Source organism: Gorilla gorilla, chromosome 6, assembly GCF_029281585.2.
Source record: "Gorilla gorilla gorilla isolate KB3781 chromosome 6, NHGRI_mGorGor1-v2.1_pri, whole genome shotgun sequence".
Lineage (NCBI taxonomy): Eukaryota > Metazoa > Chordata > Mammalia > Primates > Hominidae > Gorilla > Gorilla gorilla.
This window is the reverse complement of record NC_073230.2, coordinates 158124959-158148017: the sequence shown is the minus strand read 5'-3', so window position 1 is coordinate 158148017 and position 23059 is coordinate 158124959. Positions and strand designations below refer to the sequence as shown.

General features: G+C 44.3%; 1 protein-coding gene and 1 pseudogene across 6 annotated transcripts in view; both read right to left on the bottom strand.

Moving 5' to 3' along the window:
* Nucleotides 1-1887: 1887 nt before the first annotated feature.
* ZNF398 (zinc finger protein 398) overlaps nucleotides 1888-23059 on the bottom strand; it is a 53716-nt gene continuing 32544 nt past the window's right edge. For all 6 annotated transcript variants that reach the window (XM_055392324.2, XM_055392323.2, XM_004046437.4 and 3 more), the window contains 4 exons: nucleotides 18267-18393; nucleotides 17621-17734; nucleotides 8092-8205; nucleotides 1888-6029 (listed from right to left, as the gene is read on the bottom strand). In XM_055392324.2, the coding sequence (XP_055248299.1) occupies nucleotides 4876-6029; nucleotides 8092-8205; nucleotides 17621-17734; nucleotides 18267-18300 (1416 nt within the window). In that variant the 5' untranslated portion in view covers nucleotides 18301-18393 and the 3' untranslated portion in view covers nucleotides 1888-4875. The remainder of the gene's footprint in view (nucleotides 6030-8091; nucleotides 8206-17620; nucleotides 17735-18266; nucleotides 18394-23059) is intronic.
* On the bottom strand, nucleotides 18415-21172 carry LOC129534647 (centrosomal protein of 83 kDa-like; annotated as a pseudogene).

Below are 23059 nucleotides of genomic sequence, written 5' to 3'. Positions count from 1 at the left end.
TCCTAGAAAGTGACAAATGACTCCTGCAAGATACATAAACCTAACCTTCTAGATACATACACAGAACCTTCCATATTGTTTTCTGCAAGAAACAATATGCTCTGGCCCATGATAGTTCTTCTGCAGAGCAGCCTCCGTTTTTGGCACCTTCACTTCAAATTCAGCCCAGCTTTATGACCCCCGTCTGGTTGGTCCTGTAAAATCTGATAGCTGATATACTGAACACCTCCTGTCAGCGTCCCGTGTTACATACTACATAGGTTTCCTCTTGAGCCTTAACACCTCTGAGACACAGGTATTATTATCCCTATCTTATAGATAAGGAAACTAAGGCTCAGGATGGTTAAATAATACATCAGTTATCTTACTTACGATGTCAGGACTTGAATCGAGGACTCCAGAGTCCCTGCTCATAACCATTAAGCTGTACTAACATACATGATGTATTGTTGTTAAGGCCCTGCACACTCCCTACCCCCACCAATTTGATCTAACTTGAGTATCTTTTGCTTGTAAGAGTCTGAAACATTTTAAAACAAAGAACTGACCAGGCACGGTAATCCCAGCACTTTGGGAGGCCAAGGCAGGCAGATCACAAGGTCAGGAGTTCGAGACCGGCCTGACCAACATGGTGAAACTCCATCTCTACTGAAAATACAAAAATTAGCTAGGTGTGGTGGTGTGCACCTGTAATCCCAGCTACTCAGATGCTGAGGCAGGACAATCACTTGAAGCCAGGAGGCAGAGGTTGCAGTAAGCCGACATCGTGCCAGTGCACTCCAGCCTGGGCCATAGAGCCAGACTCCGTCTCAAAAACCAAAACCAAAAACAAAGAACAGCCTCTGTGTATAAACCCTGTGAGAAATGACTGCTCCTTTGCTACAGATGAAGAACTGGAGCTAGGCCAGGCAAGGAGGCTCACACCTATAATCCCAGCTCTTTGGGAGGCCTTGGCAGGAGGATCACTTGAACCTAGGAGTTCAAGACCAGCCTGAGCAACACAGCAACACAGTGAGACTTCTCTAAAAAGAATTTTTCAGCAAAAACAAACAAAAAACCAAGACTAAAGAGAACAGGGTTAGAAATATCAATCAGGTTGCCGGGCGCGGTGGCTCATGCCTGTAATCCCAGCACTTTGGGAGGCCGAGGCGGGCGGATCACAAAGTCAGGAGATCGGGACCATCCTGGCTAACATGGTGAAACCCCGTCTCTACTAAAAATACAAAACTTAGCTGAGCGTGGTGGCAGGCGCCTGTAGTCCCAGCTACTCAGGAGGCTGAGGCAGGAGAATGGAGTGAACCGGGGAGGCAGAGTGCAGTGAGCCGAGACCGTGCCACTGCACTCCAGCCTGGGCAACAGAGCAAGACTCCGTCTCAAAAAAAAAAAAAAAAAAAATCAGGCACAAAGAAAGAAAAAGAAACATATTTGGTGACATCAGAGGTCCTTGTCCGTAAGAAAATATTTTTGAGAAAGACAGAAAGATGCTTTTGTTCATGGCTACTGAGCTGCCCTCAGGCAGTCACTGAGGATGCTTTTTGTAGTTTAAGAAGCTAAGACATGAGAGGAAGGGCGGGAGTCCTGCCCCTCAGAGAAAATCTGAGCAGAAATTTGGGATTCCCATTCCATTTGGAATGAGGTCTTTTTTTTTTTTTTTTTTTTAATATCAACGAGGCTTTTGTGGACTGTTATTACCTAGTAAGTCACAGGGTCTGGTCCTGGTTGAGATAGACATGAACATCATTTCTCAGATATGCTCAAGAGAAGCCCAGCAGAGCCCCACACCTTCCCCGCTAATAGGAAACTTGCACACATTATTAATGAAAAGGGAAGTAGGAGTTTCCAATACTAAATGTTCAGCAGAAAAGGAGCAGGGCCATCTTCTTGCACTTTCTAGACAATCAACCAACTTCCATTTATTTTCACAACTGTGGCTAAACCAGAGGTTCATCCAATGGTGACAATGGAAAATCTAGTAAGCAAAGAGTAAATCTGGTTATAGTCAACACCTGGATCCACTCTAAGGGAATGGTGCTTATGTGTGATAGTGACAGCTTCTTGGTCCAAAAGGCTGACAGATGAAGAGCACGTTTCTGGGGTTTCCCCTTTCCTATCTTGTCTGGTCATGACAAGCAGTTCTCATGTATTTCTTTAACTGAAGTGTTAAATTGCATGGTTTCTCTCAGGAGCACTTGATGGGCCCAGAGTTTCTCCTCCACACTTTCTGTTGGACACCTTATCCTTCCCACTGATCCATTTTACTTACCCACTTTTGAATCTTAAGCAAACACTCTTTGGAGCTGGCCTGCAGTTCTAACTGATAGGGGATTGATGAAAGAAAAGAGTAACAGTTGAACTCTCTTTTATTCTTGGGCTGAGGCTTAGTATCGCACCTGCTTCCGTCTCTCTGGGATGGCCTTGCACATCGCCTTTCGTTCCATTTGAGGGCTCTTGCTTCATTCGTATTTGAATTGTGTTCACTTTTTGCCAAAGTTTAGGTCCCTGCTGGCTACACAGTTCCTTTCAGAAGGGACTGCGGGATCTATCTGCAGCCATTTCAATCCACAGGTCTCTTTCACTAATAAGCTGTGTTCTTGGCAAGTCTTTGAGTAAAAAAGTATTTAAAGTGTTACCTAGTCCCACATCTCACCTACTTTAGGAGTCCCTCCTCCAGCATACCCTGGCAAATGCTTGAAATCCACTCAGAAAAGGGAACTCAGCACCTAGACAATACTTTGGCTCTTCTCCCTTTTCACTGGGGAAATCAAGGTGCAAACTAGAGCTGAATCTCACATTCAAGTTCCTAGTGGGTTGCCAATGAAGCCAGAACCTTGGCTTTGGGATTCCCAGCACCCCTAAATTTTCCCATGGTATAGGTCCAGATTCTGGCTAGAAAGCTCTTAATCCCAATATGCTAGGGTATTGCCCATCATGTCTTGTTCTGTATTATTGGGCTTTTTCACTATGACAGCAGACACACATTTCTTGTGTCTCCCATGGTCCCTGGTATGTGAATGTCATGGAGCAGATGTTTTCTAAGTGTGATTATCCTACAGAGCAACATGTTCAGACATAGCCTTCCCAGAAGCAAAGTTAGCTGGGCCAACACCTTCTTCTAGTGTTGTTATGCATAACTAGAGAGAGTGAAGGTTGGGCTAGGTGATGAGCAAAAAAATGGGTCCTTTCCTTATCACTTCATCAAGAAAATATCCTGTCTAAACATTTCCAGACCTTGTTCTAGACCTCAGGAAGAAGCAGAGGAAACAAGAGTATAGGAATAAACCAGTTTTCTGCCCAAGATGTAAGACTTCTGCATTCTGTCTTCTACCTCAGGATTCCAAGTGGGAGTAAAACAACAAATCAAATAAATTTTAGTCAAGTTTCAACAAGAATTTATCTGCTTTGACTTTGCTGTCTTATTTAGCTTTGCCTGGACAGAAGCCAAAGACAGAGACAGAACTTTGGCAGGAAAAGGAATGTATCACAAGACTTTTTTTGAATAATTCCTAGAGGCTCACTTTTTTTCCTTTCAACAGCCTCATTTTGCAGATGAAAATTTGAGATCCATAAAGGAAACAGAACTTAGGCCCAGTTGCAAAGCCACTTAGGAGCAGACTCAGATGCTCCCAGGTGATTAAATCACCCCAAGAAAAGAACACGTGGTAGTCAAAGTCCCTAAAAGCAACACAGGCAAGAACAAACTGTTGTCTATGCATGGTGCTTAGCTCTCAGTGATCTAGGAAGTTCCTCAATCTGTCCACTGCCAATGGGATACAGCCAAATAGGGTGAACACACACTCTCTCTGATGGCTCAAGGAAGCTGCATTACAACACTGTTATCATCTCACTACTGAGGACCAAGAGTTCACTGGCACTTTCTGAAGCTCCATGCTTCTGGAAAGTGCTGTGATCTTTGTTGCTGATGATTGTCAAGAATATCAGACACCAGGAATGGAGAAGCCAACTTACTGGCTTGGAAAAGATAAGAATTTGATGTGAACGACTCTCAGAACATGGTGTAGGCACAAATTTTAGGCTGTTCTGTCATTGTTAAGCCAGCTATTTCTCTGAGATCTCTAGCTTTTAAAGCTGGGGCTAAGAAAACTGTTTCCAATTTTTTTAACCAGGACCTTGGCAAAGATTTCTGGCAGTTTAAATGGCAATAAGAGCCTGTTTCAAATCAAGCCAGTATAGTTAAGGAATATTCTCCTTAATAATCTTTTAAAGTCAGATTTCTTGTTCAACCAATATTAAACAAAATTTATGTGAATAATTAATCTAAGAAACCTAGGCAGGCAGTCTTGAGTTACCATGTTTCAGGGAAAGACAGCCACAGAGGTGTGTGAACAGATCTTGGCTGGTTTTGAGAGAGGAGGCAGCAACATAAACAGTGGCTTAAGCACTTTCTCCAACAACCATCTTAGCTATCAAGGAACTAATAAAAGGCTTTATAGTTAAACATTCTCATGCCTTATGATGGGCTTCCAGTTTTGGAGGCTCTTCTCATGTATCTGTCTCTACCTAGAGACATAATCTGCTATCAACCTGTTGTTCTCTGAGAACAAGAGAACTAGAGGTTAAATCCTGCTTTCCAACCTCTCCGCAATATTCTTGTAACTTCTGCTTTTGTTGTATCTTTGAAAAGATGGCCATGCTGGGCTCCTTTCCAGGTCTTTCTGGGTTTCAAAATGTGGTATTCCTGTAAGGGTGTGAAATTCCAAAACACAAGCATGTCTCTAGTCAAGGGTATAGGACCCCAAATTCATTGATGTGCCAGATAATAATTACTGTGGGTGTTGGATGGGGCTCACAGACCTTCTCTTGGATTTTGTGCCCTGCTGTGAGCATATATAAGCATGAAGCCACAGAGATTTGGATTTACAAAACTCCCCCTCCACTCCCTTCCCCATACCATTGGTTGGTCTCTAGACCTTCAGTGTTGACACCCAGGCCAGAAGTTTCAAGCCCAGTTATGAGGGGACCTGGTGGGTTGGGTGGCTGACCTGATGGGTCACTATCACCCCCACAGCCTCCATTGTGGCCCGAACGGAGGTGGTCCTTGAGTGTCTGTTTGTAGCGGAAGCTCCTGCCACAGTAGGAGCAGGGGTAGGGTCGCTCCCCGGTGTGGATGCGCTGGTGTTTCATTAGGTGGTGCTTGCGGATGAAGCTCTTGCCACAATGAGGACAACTGAAGGGCCGCTCGCCTGTGTGCAGCCGCCGGTGGTTCAGCAGGTGCTCCTTGCGCATGAAGCTCTTACTGCAGTCAGTGCAGGGGTAAGGACGCTCGCCTGTGTGGATCATCTGGTGGCGGATCAGGGCCGAGTGGCCGTTGAAGTCAATGCCACACTGAGGGCAGGAGAAAGGGCGCTCTTGTGCATGACCCCGCTGATGGAGCAGGAGGCTGATTTTCAAGCTGAAGCTCCTGCCGCACTGGGCACAGCGGAAGGGCCTTTCACTTGCATGAGCTCTCCGGTGGCTGGTGAGTCGAGCCTGGTCAGCAAAGCGCTTGGGGCAATCAGGACAGGGGAAAGGACGCTCAGTGCTGTTATGGACCCGAAGATGGTAGGTAAGTCTTGATGGGTGAGTAAAAGTCCTGGCACAGTGTGGGCAGGTGGGGGGTGTCTCGCTGGCATGGTCCTGGGAGGTGCTGCTGAGGTCTGCCTGTGGAGTAAAGTGCTTAGGGCACTGGGCACAGGGTAACGGGTGCTCAGTAGCATGGCTACATTGGTGGGTCAGCAACATGTCTTGGCTGAGATTCTTGCCACAGTGGTGGCATGAGAACACCTGCTCGCCAACTGGAGGTGGGAGGGGATAGCTACCCAACTGAGTAAAAGTCACTTGTCCCTCAGAGGCTTCAGGCAGGTCAGCGGCTGGACGTCCAAAAGGTGTCATGGATGTAGACTGCTGGCTTTTGAAAGCCACATCTGAAAAAGCATCCTTTGCTGCTGCTGGTGGAGAAGAGAAAGGGACTGGAACCTCAGGGCACAACGAGGATCTAGCAAGGCCTTCAGCTTTGATGACAAGCTCTTCATCTGAAAGAAAAGACTCCAGAGTTATACCCATCAATAACTGTCTCACTAGCAACTCTCATGCATTCCTACCCAGCTCTAACAGATCACTCGAAGCTCAGATCAGAAATTCAGCAGAAGGCTGCAATAATAACCGAGACATCTGTGGTCTCTGTGGCAAATCATCAGAGAAATGAAATGACACTTTAAATTTATTTTATGACAGGATCACATTTTGTCGCCCACGATGGAGTACAGTGGCGTGACCTCAGCTCACTGCAGCCTCCACTTCCTGGGTTCAAGTGATTCTCCTGCCTTAGCCTCCTGAGTAGCTGGGATTACAGGCATGCACTACCGTGCTCAGGTAATTTTTTTTTTGAGACGGAGTCTCGCTCTGTCGCCCAGGCTGGAGTGCAGTGGCACAAACTCGGCTCACTGCAAGCTCCGCCTCCCGGGTTCACGCCATTCTCCTGCCTCAGCCTCCCGAGTAGCTGGGACTACAGGCACCCGCCACCATGCCCAACTAATTTTTTTGTCTTTTTAGTAGAGACAGGGTTTCACCGTGTTAGCCAGGATGGTCTCGATCTCCTGACCTCATGATCCACCCACCTCGGCCTCCCAAAGTGCTGGGATTACAGGCATGAGCCACCGCGTCCAGCCGTGCTCAGGTAATTTTTATATTTTTAGTAGAGATGGGGTTTTGCCATGTTGACCAGGGGTCTCGAACACCTGGCGTCAAGTAGTCCACCTGCCTCAGCCTCCCAAAGTGCTGGGATTACAGGCATGAGCCACCACACCCAGCCCTCATCAGAAAATTTAACACTGTACCTCTTCTATGCTATCTGTTAAGAAACAGAAAGTCCTTGGCATCAATCTTCCCAACATTACTTTCACTATATTTTACCTCTACTTAAGAACTTTCTCTATTGCCTGTTGTGACAAAGCCTAAAATCACATAATTATCTATTCCTATTTCTCTGTATTCTATCAGATCAACCCATCACTGTGGTCAGCTGTCTCTTTACTTCCCCTGAGAACAGAGTACACATTTCTGCTATGCATCTTGACTTATTCTGTCCTCCCTTTTGCAGAATGCTACCCCTCTCTCCCCATCTTTCCAAATTATACCCAGCCATATCATACCAATCTTTTAAGGTACAATTGAGGCTTTATGCCCTTCTTTAGGTCTTATCTAAATACCTAAACTAAAACTGATGCATATTTTCATTTTTTTTAGAGACAGGGTCTCCCTATGTTACCCGGGCTGGTCTTGAACTCCTGGGCTCGAGTGATCCACCTGCCTCAACCTCCTCCCAAAATGCTGGGCTTACAGGCACGAGTCACCAAGCCAAACCTGATGCATGTTCCTGAAACTTCTCATTCATTTATATAAGTCATCCACCCTACTCATCCTTGACACTTAACAGGCTTGCCTAGTACTCATATGTATGTCCCTAGTATAAGTTTTTCCAAGAGCTAAAACTATCTTATTTTTCATTTGTGTTTCCCAGTCTAAAAGAACACGGAGCACAGAAAATACTAAAAAAAACAGAATGCATTAAGCTGTATAAATGACTGGGACCCTTCTGATCTTGAGATTCTCTTCTACAATACAAATGGCAAAAGTATCTTAGAAGGAAGATACTTCTATTTCTTCTCCCATCATTGATTTTCCTTTCACTGAGGGAGGGCTCTTAATTAACATTCCCATTTACACCTCTCCACGGCCATTTCTGTCTCCAGGGCTTGTCTCCCCATCCCACTCCCACGTTTTCTACCCTTTCTACATGATTTTCAAATCTTCTTCTGACTTTCCCCATCCCCATAATTTTGGTTCATCTGTATGCACTTATTTTTCTTCTTCTGACAATTCTCATTTGTCTTTGCATGTAAGAGTGTATTTTCTCACTCACTTCAAATTTATCTTAGTGACTGTTTGGTTTCATTCATAATGTTGAGCATGGCTTTTTCTTTCCCTCATTCTTCTCCCACATATTTGCCTCTACAAATTTCACCTGCTGTTTCTTCAGTCAGTCCTGGCATGAGCTGGATATGGACATGAACACCTCTTTAATTTCATACTCACCAGCATAAGTGCTTTTGTACACGTCACTCTCCTTGGACTCCGGTGGGGCCCCAACCTGAGGCTCTTCTTCTTGTTTAATCCAAGACAGAATATCTGATGTTGAAATACCAGGCTCTAATTTGTGGGAGGAAAAAAAAATGGCCTTCATGAACTTGAATAAGAAGGTGAGATAATCATGTTGGTTTGTTGAACACTATATTTTGCCCCAAATATTTTTCTTTTCTTTTCTTTTTTTTTGAGACAGAGTCTCGCTCTGTCACCCAGGCTGGAGTGCAGTGGCGCGATGGCTCACTGCAAGCTCCGCCTCCCAGGTTCAAGCCATTCTCCCCCCTGCCTCAGCCTCCCGAGTAGCTGGGACTACAGGCACCTGCCACCACGCCCAGCTAAGTTTTTTTTTAATTTTTTTGTTTTTAGTAGAGATGGGGTTTCACCGTGTTAGCCAGGATGGTCTCGATCTCCTGACCTCATGATCCGCCCGCCTTGGCCTCCCAAAGTGCTGGGATTACAGGCTTGAGCCACCGTGCCCGGCCCCAAATATTTATTTCTAAATAACTATAACAATAACACAGAACCAGCCTTTTAAAAAATGCATACAGGATGGGTGTGGTAACTCACGCGTGTAAGCCCAGAACTTTGGGAGGCTGAGGCAAGTGGATCATTTGAGGTCAAGAGTTCAAGATGAGCCTGACCAACGTGGCAAAACCCTGTCTCTACTAAAAATAAAAATTAGTCAGGCGTGGTGGCAGGCGCCTGTAATCCCAGCTACTCAGGAGGCTGAGGCAAGAGAATTGCTTGAACCTGGGAGGCAGCGGCTGCAGTGAGCCAAGATCGCACCATTGCACTCCAGCCTGGGCAACAAGAGCAAAAAAACTCCATTTCAAAACAAACAAACAAACAAACAAACAAACAAAAAACAAATCAACTTCCAGAATTACAAAGTTAGGTTAGTATAGACACAGAATCCAACTCCCTAGAAACACACTTTTCAGATTCCCAATTCTGGGCTCTTTCTATGAGATATATTATCTTTGTCTATTAAATGATACAAGTCATTGTTTCCTAAATGCTGGGAGGGGGAAGAATATAGTATTGGCAAGTCCTTCAGGTCTTGGGGGTTCTTTCTGAAAGAAAAAGTGCACAGCCGATAGAGGCTTTGCACACAACATGCCTCATCTGATCAGTACCAAAACAGCTGTGCTAGCTATTACAACCTAGGCCTATATGGCTTTATTTATTTATTTTTTTTTGGACTAAATGGACAAGTTGGCAAGCTGACAAGAGAGCTTGTCAAGCTCCAGAGAGTCCCCTGAAGCTCTCTATAGTTATTTCTCAAACACAGCCTTGTGGGCAGAATATGGTTTAATTCACAGCAAATTAACAGAACTGACTACTTTACCCAATGTCTTTTAAATCAGTTAGACGCCACTGAAATCTAAAGGTGTTCTCAAAGCAGAAATAAGAGGCTGGGGTAAGACGAAAGCCCAAACGACCATCGGTTATGGGGAGCGATTTGGGAAATAGATTTTAGCACATGCAACAGTTGCCTTTCCAACTTCCTGTTCTGACCTAAAAGAAAAGCTGAAGTGTATTAAACATAGTCCAATCTTATCTTTGTTCTCTTCCAGATGTTATACACATACATATCTATAAGGAAAAAGGCAGAGGGGGGAAAGACTGGATATAAGAAAACCTCTGAACCGATATCCAGAGGATTAACTTTCCATTCAAAACATCTGACTTTTGTTTGTTTGTTTGTTTGTTTTTGAGACAGGGTCTCACTCTGTCACCCAGGCTGGACTACAGTGGCGTGATCTTGGCTTACTGCAATCTCTGCCTCCCAGGCTCAAGTGATTATTCCACCTCGGTCTCCCTAGTAGCTGGGACCACAGGTGTGTGCCACCACGCCCAGCTAATTTTTTGTATTTTTGGTAAAGATGGGGTCTCACTATGTTACTTAGGCTGTTCTTCAACTCCTGAGCACAGGTGACCCACCTGCCTCAACCTCCCAAAGTGCTGGGATTATAGGCATGACCCACCATGCCTAGCCAAAAAACCTGACTTTTAAAACACTTACCTGCTTGTTTTTAAAAATTTTCTGAATGGGCTGGGCACAGTGGCTGACGCCCGTAATCCCAGCACTTTGGGAGGCCGAGGTGGGCAGGTCACGAGGTCAGGAGTTCAAGACCACCCTGACCAACATGGTAAAACCCTGTCTCTACTAAAAATACAAAAATTAGTTGGCTATGGTGGCACGCACCTAGCTACAATTACTTGAGGAAGGGGGCTACACTAAACAACAAATTTTCATGTATGAGAAACAACTTTCTATTGGAAGAATATGTCATCTGGGACTTTCATAACTAGAGAGAAGTCAATGTCTGGCTTCCAAGGACAAGCTGACTCTCTTGTTACAGGCTGATGCAGCTGGTGACTTGAACCCAGTGTTCATTTTAGTATTCTGAAAACCCTAGGGCTCTTAAGAATTATGCTAAATCAGGCCGGGCATGGTGGGTCACGCCTGTAATCCTAGCACTTTGGGAGGCCAAGGCGGGTGGATCACCTGAGGTCAGGAGTTTGAGACCAGTCTGACCAACATGGAGAAACCCTGTCTCTACTAAAAATACAAAATTAGCTGGGCGTGGTGGTGCATGCCTGTATTCCCAGCTACCCAGGAGGCTGAGGCAGGAGAATCGCTTGAACCCAGGAGGCGGAGGTTGCGGTGAGCCGAGATAGCGCCATTGCACTCCTGCCTGGGCAACAAGAGCCAAACTGTGTCTCAAAAAAAAAAAAAAAAAAAAAAAGAATTATGCTAAATCTATACTGCCTGTGCACTAGAAATGGAACAACAAAGCCTGGATGGAACAACAACAGCACATCTGTTACAGCATGGTTTACAGAATATTTTAAGCCCACTGTTCAGAACTACTGCTCAGAAGAAAAAATTTCTTTCAAAATACTAGTGCTCATTGACAACGCACCTGGTCACCCACAAGCTCTGATGGGGATGAACAAGGAGATGAGTGTTGTTTTCATCCCTGTAAAACAACATCCATTCTACAGCCCACAGATCAAGGAGTAATTTTTACTTTGAAGTCTTATTGCATAAGAAATGTATTTCAGCATCAATGCACTCCAGCCTGGGTGACACAGCTAGACTCTGTCTCAAAAAAAATAAACATATTTCAGCCAGGCATGGTGGCTCACGCTTGTAATCCCAGAACTTTGGGAGGCCGAGACGGGTGGATCACCTGAGGTCGGGAGTTCGAGACCAGCCTGGCCAACATGGCGAAACCCCGTCTCTACTAAAAATACCAAAAAATTAGCCAGGCATGGTGGTAGGCACCTGTAATCCCAGCTACTCAGGAGGCTGGGGCAAGAGAATTGCTCGAACCCGGGAGTCGGAGGTTGCAGTGAGCCGAGATCGTGCCACTGCACCCCAGTCTGGGAGACAGAGCAGGACTCTGTCTCAAAAAAAAAAAAAAAAAGAAATTGCCACAGCCACTCCAACCTTTAGCAACCACCACCCGGATTAGTCAGCAGCCATCAATACTGAGGCAAGACCCTCCACTAGCAAAAAGATTATGACTCTGAAGGTTCAGATGATTATTAGGATTCTTAGCAATATTTTTAAATTAAGGTATGTACATTGTTTTTTTAGACATAATTTATTGCCAACTTAATAGACTGTATAGCATAGTGTAAACTTAACTTTCACATGCACTGGGAAAACAAAAGTTATTGTGACTTGTACTGCAATATTCATTTTATTGCAGTAGTCTGGAACTGAACCCACAATATCCTGGAGATGCCTGTACTTGCCTTTAATGCTGTTTCCATATTAACTAAGTATTTATCACACACTGTGGCCGTAACTTTTGCAGTTTGAGGTGCAACAGTAGAACTAGTACAAATTTCTTTTACTTTCTTCACAGTTTCACAGATAGAAGATTTGTTCTTACCAGAGATCTTGGCAACCTCAGCATGTAACTTCCTTCCTTCCTTATTAAGTCAAGAAATTTCACCTTTTCACATAAAGGAAGCACTTGACGGCTTCTCTGATACATCTGAATTGCCACCATTACTACTTTTGCAGTTTGGGGCCATTATGTATTTTTAAAAAGCGGGGGAGCGGGGGGGTACTTAACATAAGCACTGCAATACTGCCACAGTTGACATAGCTTCTAAGTGACTAATGGCCAGGTAGCGTATACAGTGTGGATGCACTGGACAAAGGGATGATTCACGCCCCAGATGAGACAGGGCAGGATAGTGCAAGATTTCATCATACTACTCAGAATGGCAAACTTAAAACTTATAAATTATTTCTGGAATTTTCCATTTAATATTTTCAGATCACAGTTGACGGCAGGTAGCAAACTGTGGAAAACGATACCATCAATAAAGGGGGACTACTGTATGTCGTCTCTATGCTGATACAAAACTTCCCCTAAATGATGAGTGGTTGGCTGTACCTAACTGCAGTCACGTACCATGTAACATTTGTATAGTAGTACAAAGGTTTATATTTGTGCTGAATTTAAGGACAGTTTTGAGCAAGACACATGGAGTCATGCACTGCATAATGGTGTTTTGGTCAAAAACAGGCCACTGTCGAGCACGGTGGCTCACATCTGTAATCCTAGCACTTTGGAAGGCCAAGGCAGGCAGATCACTTGAGTCCAGGTGTTTGAGACCACACTGGGCAACATGGCTATACCCCAACTCTATAAAAAAATTTAAAAAATGGGCTGGGCGCGGTGGCTCACGCCTGTAATCCCAGCACTTTGGGAGGCCGAGGTGGGCGGATCATGATGTCAGAGCGGGTGGATCATGAGGTCAGGAATTTGAGACCAGCCTGGCCAACATGGTGAAACCTCGTCTCTAATAAAAATGCAAAAATTAGCCGGGCGTGGGGGCGCAGCATGCCTGTGATCCCAGCTACTGGGGAGGCTGAGGCAGGAGAATCACTTGAACCCAGGAGGCAGAGGTTGCAGTGAGCGGAGATTGCGCCACTGCAATCCAGCCTGGGCGACAGGGCAAGACTTCATTTCAAAAAAATAAGTAAAAAAATTTAAAAATGGGAAAAAGTTATAGAAAAAGGGTATAAAGAAAAAAATATTTTTGTATATATGTACAATATGTTTTACACTAAGTGTTATTACAAAAGTCAGAAAGTTATAAAATAATAAAAGTATATTACTATATTATAAAATAGTATTATAAGTATATTACTGTATTATAAAGTAATACAGTAAGCTAAGGTTAATTTATGGTTAAAGAAAAAATTTTTTGGCCAGGCGCGGTGGCTCATGCCTGTAATCCCAGCACTTCGGGAGGCCAAGGTAGGTGGATCATGAGGTCAGCAGATCGAGACCATCCTGGCTAACATGGTGAAACCCTGTCTCTTCTAAAAAAAAAAAAAACAAAAAATTAGCTGGGCGTGGTGGCACGTGCCTGCAGTCCCAGCTACTCAGGAGGCTGAGGCAGGAGAATCACTTGAACCCAGGAGGCTCAAAAAAAAAAAAAAAAAAAAAAAGAAAAAATGTTTCTATAAATTTAGTGTGGCCTAAGTATACAGTGTTTATAAAATCTACAGCCTAGTAATGTCCTAGGCCTTCACATTCACTCACTGACTCAGTGAGAACAACTTCCAGTCTTGCAAGCTCCATTCATGGCAAGTGCCCTATAGAGATGTACCATTTTGTATTTTTTTTTTTTGAGCTGGAGTCTCGCTCTGTTGCCCAGGCTGGAGTGCAGTGGTGTAATCTCGGCTCACTGCAACCTCCGCATCCTGGGTTCAAGCAATTCTCCTGCCTTGGCCTCCCGAGTAGCTGGGACTACAGGCGCCCACCACCATGGCTGGCTAATTTTTTGGATTTTTAGTAGAGACAGGGTTTCACCGTGTCAGCCAGAATGGTCTCTGTCTCCTGACCTCATGATCCACCTGCCTTGGCCTCAAAGTGCTGGGATTATAGGCATGAGCCACTGTGCCCAGCTCATTTTGTATCTTTTACACCAGATTTTTGCTGTACCTTTCCTATCTTTACATGTGTTTACAAACACAATTACCATTGTGTTACAATGGCCTACAGTATTCAGGACAATAACATGCTGTATAAGTTTGTAGCCTAGAAGCAATAGGCTATACTATATAGCCTAGGTACATAGAAAGCTACATCATCTAGTTTGTGTGAGTTCACGCTGTGATGTCTGCACAATGACAAAATCAACTAATGATGCATTTCTCAGAAGATATCCCCATCGTTCAGCAGCGCATGATTGTGTTTGTCAAACAGTGTGGTATATGCAGAACATGTGCTTTCCTTCTATGAGTCTGGAATTTGGGTAAGTGCTAGACAGAGGGTATGCATGTGATTAGCCCCCAATAAAAACCTTGGGCACTGAGTCTCTAATGAGCTTTTCTGGTTGTTACAACTCATTACTGGAACAATTAAGCGCATCCTATAAGACTCCACTGGGAGAGGACTCTGGGAAGCCTGTCCCTGGTTTCCTGCAGACTTTGTCCCAGGTACCTTTTCCCTTTGCTGATATTACTTTCTATCATTCTAACAAATCTTGCTGTGAGTACAACCATATGGGAATCCTGTGAGTCCTCCTAGCAGATCACCAAATCTGGGAGTGGTCTTTGGGCCCTCCAACAGAGCCAGGAGCATATTTTTTTTTAAGAAAACAAGTACTGAGGTTGGGTGTGGTGGCTCAGGCCTGTAACCCTAGCACCTTGGAAGGCCGAAGCAGGTGAATCACTTGAGTTCACGAGTTCAAAACCAGCCCGGGCAACATGGCAAACCGCCATCTCCACAGAAAATACAAAAATTAGCCAGGCATGGTGGTGTGCGCCTGTAGTCTCAGCTACTTCGGAGGCTGCGATGGGAGGATGGCTTGGGCCCAGGAGGCACAGGCTGCACTGATCTCAGATCATGGCACTGCACTCTGATCATGGCACTGCACTCTAGCTTAGGCAATAGAGCCAGACCTTGTCTTAAAAACAAACAAACAAACGAAAGAAATTGTGAAGCTGACAATTTGATCAACCAACAGAAAATAACGGACCAGGCACGGTGGCTCACGCCTGTAATCCCAGCAATTTAGGACGCCGAGGTGGGTGGATCACCTGAGGTCAGGAGTTCAAGACCGGCCTGGCCAACATGGCAAAACCCCATCATTACTAAAAATACAAAAATTAGCTGGGCATGGTGGCACATGCCTACAGTCCCAGCTACTCAGGGGGTTGAGGCATGAGCATCTTGAAAACCCATGGTAAAAACAAACTGACAAGATGACAGCAAAATGAAACTTTGATACGTTATTACAAAACCTAATTACTTGTTATCTTTTTCACCCATCCCATAAAATACAATGATATATTCATTTGTACTTGCTGAGGGCTATGACAGATAACTAATAATGTAGACCAAAGAAATATACCCAATAAGAAATCTTTCTGTAGTCAAGTCACTCATCTTTATTGGTGGTATTATTTTAGCCTCATTACTTATATCTGTGATATAAAGATTAGTAAAATGCAACCTGTTACACTGCCTAAATGCAATCACCTGCACATTCTTAAAAAATAATATGGCCGGGCGTGGTGGCTCACTCCTGTAATCCCAGCACTTTGGGAAGCCAAGGTGGGTGGATCACTTGAAGTCAGGAGTTTAAGACCAGCCTGGCCAACATGGTGAAACCCCATCTCTACTAAAAACACAAAAATTAGCCGGGCGTGGAATCCCAGCTACTCAGGAGGCTGAGGCTGGAGAATCACTTGAGCCTGGAAGGCGGAGGTTGCAGTGAGCCAGGATCACGCCACTGCACTCTAGCCTGGGCGACAGAGTGAGACTCCATCTCAAAATAATAATAATAATAATATATGTGAGGCAGATGTGTGCATTGCTTAAAACTCAATTAAGACTTGAAATTTCATTATATGTAAAATTTACCTGAAAAGAAAAAAACAAATATTGAACTCTAGGTTAATAATATTCATGCTGAACTATTTACAGGAAAATGCATTGATGTCTTTACTGATTTTGAAATACATCAAAAATAGGATAGATGGCTGGGTGCAGTGGCTCATGCCTGTAATCCCAGCACTTTGGTAGGCCAAGGCAGGCAGATCACTTGAGGTCAGGAGTTCGAGACCAGCCTGGCCAACATGCTGAAACCCTGTCTCTACTAAAAATACAAAAATTAGCCAGGCGTGGTGGCGGGCACCTGTAATCCCAGCTACTCAGGAGGCTGAGCCGGAGAATCACTTTAATCCAGGAGGTGGAGGTTGCAGTGAGCCAAGATCGCACCACTGCATTCCAGCCTGGGCGACAGAGTGAGACTCCATCTCCAAAATAAATAAATAAATAAATAATAGATGGATGGCTGGATGGAGTGATGCAGTGATAGATACATGCATGATAAGGAAGGATGGTATAATGTTAATAACAGAATTTAGGCGCTGGATATCCAGGTGTTCACTATAAAAATATTTTAACTTTTCTGATTGAAAATTTTCATAATAAAATGTTAGAAAAAAATAAATGTGGCAGTGGCTCACGCCTGTAATCCCAGCACTTTGGGAGGCTGAGGCGGGCGGATCACGAGGTCAGGAGATCAAGACCATCCTTGCTAACATGGTGAAACCCCATCTCTACTAAAAAATAGAAAAAATTATCCGGGCGTGGTGGCGGGCGTCTGTAGTCCCAGCTACTTGGGAACCTGAGGCAGGAGAGTGGCGTGAACCCAGGAGACAGAGCTTGCAGTGAGTCGAGATCGCACGAGCAAGACTCCGTCACAAAAAAAAAAAAAAAAGAAAGAAAAGAAAAAGAAAAAAATAACTATATGGGATAGTGGGTGGGTTGTAAGAGAAGTTCATATAATAGAGATGCCCGGAGGGTGAACTTTCTGTGTGCTTCTATCCATCAAAGAACAAAAAAGTGTATGAGAATTTTCTGACAGCAAAGGTGAGGCATGAGAGAAACAATAAAACTGGACTTTGGTTGGCAGTCTTTCCCACACAATATTAAGCAGCTGCCAACCAAAAAGTTAGGAAGAGTTCATGATAGCCAGCTTCCCAGACCTGAGAAAATCTATGTTGCCCAGGTGGATGTCATCAGTGTCTACTGGTTCCATGCATCTTAGAGGGACCATGCAGACTCCTAGTCCCTTCAGCACTTATGAAGGGCCATGCTTATATTTGCTCAAGCCACTTTAGTCCGGATGAGCATGACTGCCTCCTTCATCATGTAAGGACATGTTTATTTTATTAAACAGCTAGGTGTCAGTACTTCTGTCAGGAAATGCAACTTGTAACTGTTAGGTGTGTAGTACTGATAGGTGAAGACACTGGACAAGGTGACCTCTAAGCTCCCTTTTATATTTAAATGCCTGATGACACATTCAAAATCTAGTTGCTTTAGCGATGAATGGCTCTAGAAGCCCCTAAGCCCTGCTTAGTTCTGAGCCACCATGTCTGACCAGGAAAGGGAGACAAGAAGTAGGAATCTCTTCTCCCACTTACCTTCACTGGGGTCTGTGGGAATCTCACTTTCCTCTGGCCCTGCCTGGTCCTCTGTATTATGTTCCCCTTCTGGTTGAATCTGAGATAAGACATCAGGTTGATTTATAGCATAATCTAGGAGAGGAAAAAGGAAGAGAGAGTATTACAAAGAGATAAATGAGGATGACAACTAATTGCCATCAAGGCTGAGCTGAAGCTTTGTGGTCACAGTGCCAGGGAATTTCTTTTAGATTTCATACCACTTCTTCCCATCTATCCATCTTCAGCTGTGGATATCTATTCAGGAAAGCAGGCAGTGGAGATGTAATGTGTGGGGAAAGCACATGTGCCAGGTTAGCACTGCTTTCAGAGTGACAGTGTGCCTCAAGGGGGAGAAGTCAAGCTCCTTTCCAAGTGAAGGATACCCATGGAAACCACCAGCTGTCACACCCATAACCCTGAACTTCATTCTCTGTCCTACAATTTGGTAAAAAGAGAGATTATGATTCCTAGTTAGCAAGCATTAATTGGTCATATTTTGGCTTGAAACCAGAATTTGAAGTGTGTGAAGATAGAGTGAGAATGAGGTCACTGGAGGAAAAGGGACTGTTCTGAGCCCTCTTGGAGCTGCTGTCACTTCATTCAAAAGGTGCCAACTCAGCCTCACCCATGGAGATGAGAGACTCGTAGTTGCCCTTCATGATATTCTTGTAAAGTTCCTTTTGCCATTCTTCTAATTTTTCCCACTCTGGAGTGGAAAAGTAGATGGAGACATCATCAAATGCCACAGGCACCTAAAATTACAATCACATGGGTTAGTCCCTCCCATTATAATTCAGTCATTCAATAAATCTCTTTCCAATTAGTTCCTTTTATTTTTTTTACATTTTCAAAGGGTGGTCAATAAATATTCTAAATATCTCTGAAATGGTTTCTTTTAATTCTTCACTTGTCATTAGAAAATCCTAAAATCCTAGTACTCATGCAATACAGCATGAGTCCCTTAAATAAAGCTGGTACCTTTTCTTGAGGCACATTCGAGTATTTCGGTAAGCAGTAATAAAATATCTAAATACCATGTATGTTAAAACTTCAAGCTTTATTGAGTCTTTGATTTCACCTCTTTTAAAATGCCTTTTCTCTAAGAACATCACTCTCCAGGAGATCCAAATTCCTCTATTTGTTTTCTTTGTGTTGTTTCTAGTTCCTCTAGTCTTTTGCCAAGTACAGAGTTCCCTTTGATGCTGTTCATCGTGCACATGAGGAGGAAAGGATAATACCATGGCTGATGACTGAGAGCAAACAGGATTGATTTTGGAGGCATGTTAGGAACCAAAATTAAACTTCAAAATTCATTATGTCTTCTGTGTGTATCCTTTAGTCTTTTCTGAAGCTTTGTACATTCTTCAAATGGAACATTTTGTCTATTTAAAACCCAATTTTCTGTTTCCATTTCTTCTCTACCTGCCTCCAAGATTTACACCTTGTCCTGCCATCTCTTCAACTGTTTTCACGGCAAGATTTCCTCTTTTTCTGGGCAACTGCAGCTCACTGCAATTTCTCTTTAGCTTGACTGTACATTTCTCTGAGATACATTCATGAAGCATATGCTTTTCTTCTAACTGCTGTGTCTGTTCTTTTTCCAATGTCTTTTTGACTTCTAGTTAGACTTTCTCAGCTTGATTTCTTATATTTCAGCATTCCTGTTTTAATGTCTCCATCGTTTCTTTCAGCATTCGGTTTGAACTCTGCAAGTGAGGTAACTTGGATCTGAAAACTACTGATTTTCTATTCCAGGTCAAAATTTTCATTTTTTTTCTTCCTCTGCATTTTCTTTCTTTCTTTTCTTTTTTTTTTAGAGACAGAGTCTCGCTGTACACCCAGGCTGGAGTGCAGTGGCGCGATCTCGTCTCACTGCAACCTCTGTCTCCTGAGTTCAAGCAATTCTCCTGCCTCAGCCTCCCAAGTAGCCAGGATTACAGGCACCCGCAACCACACACCGCTAATTCTTGTATTTTTAGTAGAAATGGGGTTTCACCACGTTGGTCAGGCTGGTCTCGAGCTCCTGACCTCGTGATCCACCTGCCTCAGCCTCCCAAAGTGCTGGGATTACAGGTGTGAGCCACCGTGCCCAGCCTCCCACAATTTCTTTTCACACTGATGCTTTTCACATTGCTTGCAGACATCATGATCCACTTTCATTTTCTATCTGCTAACTTGTTTTCAAATTCTAGCTTTTCATCCTGTAATGCCACAAGTCTTTTACAACCTTCTTCCTTGGCATCTGGTGCCTTACATATTAACATACGATCTTTTTTTACTAAGGGCACTTTGTGGTGTTCAATAGCTGGTCTCAGAATTTCATTGTCTGACAGTAAACCATCCAGTTCACTTTGAATCTTTTTCCTTTCCCTTTCTAGCTCACTCTTGCTGCCTCTAGTTTCATGGCTGTTATTTCTAGTATGCTTGAAAGTTTCGTTCTTCGACTTTAGTGGTCAGTGTATTTCTTTCTTTCTCTTTTTTTTTATTTTTATTTTTATTTTTTTGAGACGGAGTCTTGCTCTGTCGCCCAGGCTGGAGTGCAGTGGTGCAATCTTGGCTCACTGAAAGCTCTGCCTCCCGGGTTCACGCCCTTCTCCTGCCTCAGCCTCCCGAGTAGCTGGGACTACAGGCGCCCACCACCACGCCCGGCTAATTTTTTGTATTTTTAGTAGAGATGGGGTTTCACCGTGTTAGCCAGGATGGTCTCGATCTCCTGACCTTGTGATCTGCCTGCCTCGGCCTCCCAAAGTGCTGGGATTACAGGCTCAAGCCACTGCGCCTGGCCCTCTTTCTTTTTTTAAGATGGAGTCTTGCTCCATCACCCAGGCTGGAGTGCAGTGATGCTATCTCGGCTCACTGCAACCTCTGTCTCCTGGGTTCAAGCAATCCTCCTGCCTCAGCCTCCCAAGTAGCTGGGATTACAGGTGCACACCATCACGCCTGGCTAATTTTTATATTTTTAGTAGACACGGGTTTCACCATGTTGGTCAGGTGGGTCTCGACTCCTGACCTCAAATGATTCACCTACCTCAGCCTCCCAAAGTGCTGGGATTACAGGCGTGAGCCACCACCACCACTCCCAGCCTGGTCAGGGTATTTCTTTCTTGTTCAGTTTTATGTAACCTTTAATGATTAAGAAGGTACTCTGGCCAGGCGCAGTGGCTCCTAGAACTTTGGAAGGCCAAGGCGGGTGGATCACCCGAGGTCAGCAGTTTGAGACCAGCCTGACCAACATGGCGAAACCCTGTCTCTACTAAAAACACAAAAATTAGCTGGGCGTGGCCGGGCGCGATGGCTCACCTGAGGTCTGGAGTTCAAGACCAGCCTGACCAATATGGAGAAACCCCGTCTCTACTAAAAATACAAAATTAGCCAGGGGCGTGGTGGCACATGCCTGTAGTCCCAACTACTTGGGAGGCTGAGGCAGGAGAATCGCTTAAACTCGGGAGGCGGAGGTTGCGGTGAGCCGAGATCACACCATTGTACTTCAGCCTCCATGACAAGGGCAAAACTGTCTCAAAAAAAAAAAAAAAAAAATTAGCTGGGCATGATGGCGCATGCCTGTAATCCCAGCTACTCAAGAGGCTGAGGCAGGAGAATCGCTTGAACCTGGGAGGAGGAGGTTCCAGTGAGCTGAGATCACGCCACTGCACTCCAGCCTGGGCGACAGGAGTGAAACTCCGTCTGAAAAAAACAAACAAACAAACAAAAAAACTACAGGTATTTTGTTCATTGTTTGATTGTGGCTCTTTTTCCGAGCATTTAACCTACAGTTTACGTGGCATTTTTGGCCTCCTGGGACCTGACTGTAACTGCATCTCAGCCAACTGTCACACCTGTATTCTTAGGACATTTTCTAACTGAGCATCAGAATTCTCTTTTTCAGCCGTTAAATCTGCTACTTCAGCCTCTGAATGAATATATATATATTTTTTGAGACAGACTCTCGCTCTGTTGCCCAGGCTGGAGTGCAGTGGCGCAATCTCAGCTCACTGCAACCTCTGCCGCCCCCCTCCCCCCATCCAGGGGTTTGCCATGTTGGCCAGGCTAGTCTCAAACTCCTGACCTCAGGCGATCTGCCCACCTCGGCCTCCCAAAGTGCTGGGAGTACAGGCGTGAACCACTGTGCCCAGCCAGCCTATGAATATTTTAATTTCTGAAACAAATGGACTTTTTCTCAAACAAGTTCCTCTACTCATTTGTTGCCTCTTGTGGGATCAACACTAAGCAGCTAGTTATATAGTTCTACATCTTTCCCCAGTCTTGCAATCTATAATTCAGGCCAGGTGCACTGGCTCATGCCTGTAATCTCAGCACTTTGGGAGGCCAAGGCAGGAGCATCACTTGAGGTTAGGAGTTCGAAACCAGCCTGGACAACATAGTGAGATCCTGTCTGTATAAAGAAATTTAAAAATTAGCCAGCTGTGAGGCCAGGCACAGTGTCTCACACCTGTAATCCCAGCACTTTGAGAGGCCGAGGCGGGCGGATCATGAGGTCAGGAGATCGAGACCATCCTGGCTAACATGGTGAAACCCTGTCTCTACTAAAAATATAAAAAAATTAGCCAGGCGTGGTGGCAGGCACCTGTAGTCCCAGCTACTCGGGAGGCTGCGGCAGGAGAATGGCGTGAACCCAGGAGGCGAAGGTTACAGTGAGCCAAGATTGCGCCACTGCACTCCAGCCTGGGTGACGGAGCGAGACTCCGACTCAAAAAAAAAAATTAACCAGCTGTGGTAACGCACACCTGTAGTCCCAGCCACTCGGGAGGCTGAGTCAAGAGTCTCACTTGAGCCTTAAGGCTGCAGTGAGCCAAGATAGCACCACTGCACTCCAGCCCGGGCAAGAGCAAGACCCTGTCTTGAAAAATATATAAATAAGTAAAAATAAAAATAAATCTCTAATTCAAATTTTAGAGTTTTTTTCTAAACTACATGTAAATTCTTCTTCCTAGTGTTTCAGATTCTATTTAAGAAATGTATGTTTATAGCAAAGCTTGCAGCTCTATACTTTTCCACTTCTTCATCCCAATTGCAAAAACACTGGAGTTTCTAATTCTTGCTGTATTTGGGCTTTTAACAATTCCCTTTTTTTTTTTTTTTTTGGAGTTAATTACCTGCAGCTTCATTTCTTCTAAGTCCTTAGCTTTTCTACTAATTCCCCTCTTAGTTCTTCAAGCAGGAGCTGAAGTTTTTCCTGGTATGTTTGCTTTTCATTTAATAGGCGCTTGAGTACTTTTTGCGACTTTATGTACTCATCCTGCCACCTTGTATGCTTGTATGTTAGGCATTCAGAATCTGGTAACTAGTTGTTTTTGGTTTTGGTTTTGTTTTGTTTTGTTTGTTTTTAAGACAGGGTCTCACTCTGTCATCCAAACTGGGGTGCAGTGATGTGATCATTGCTCACTATAGCCTCGACCT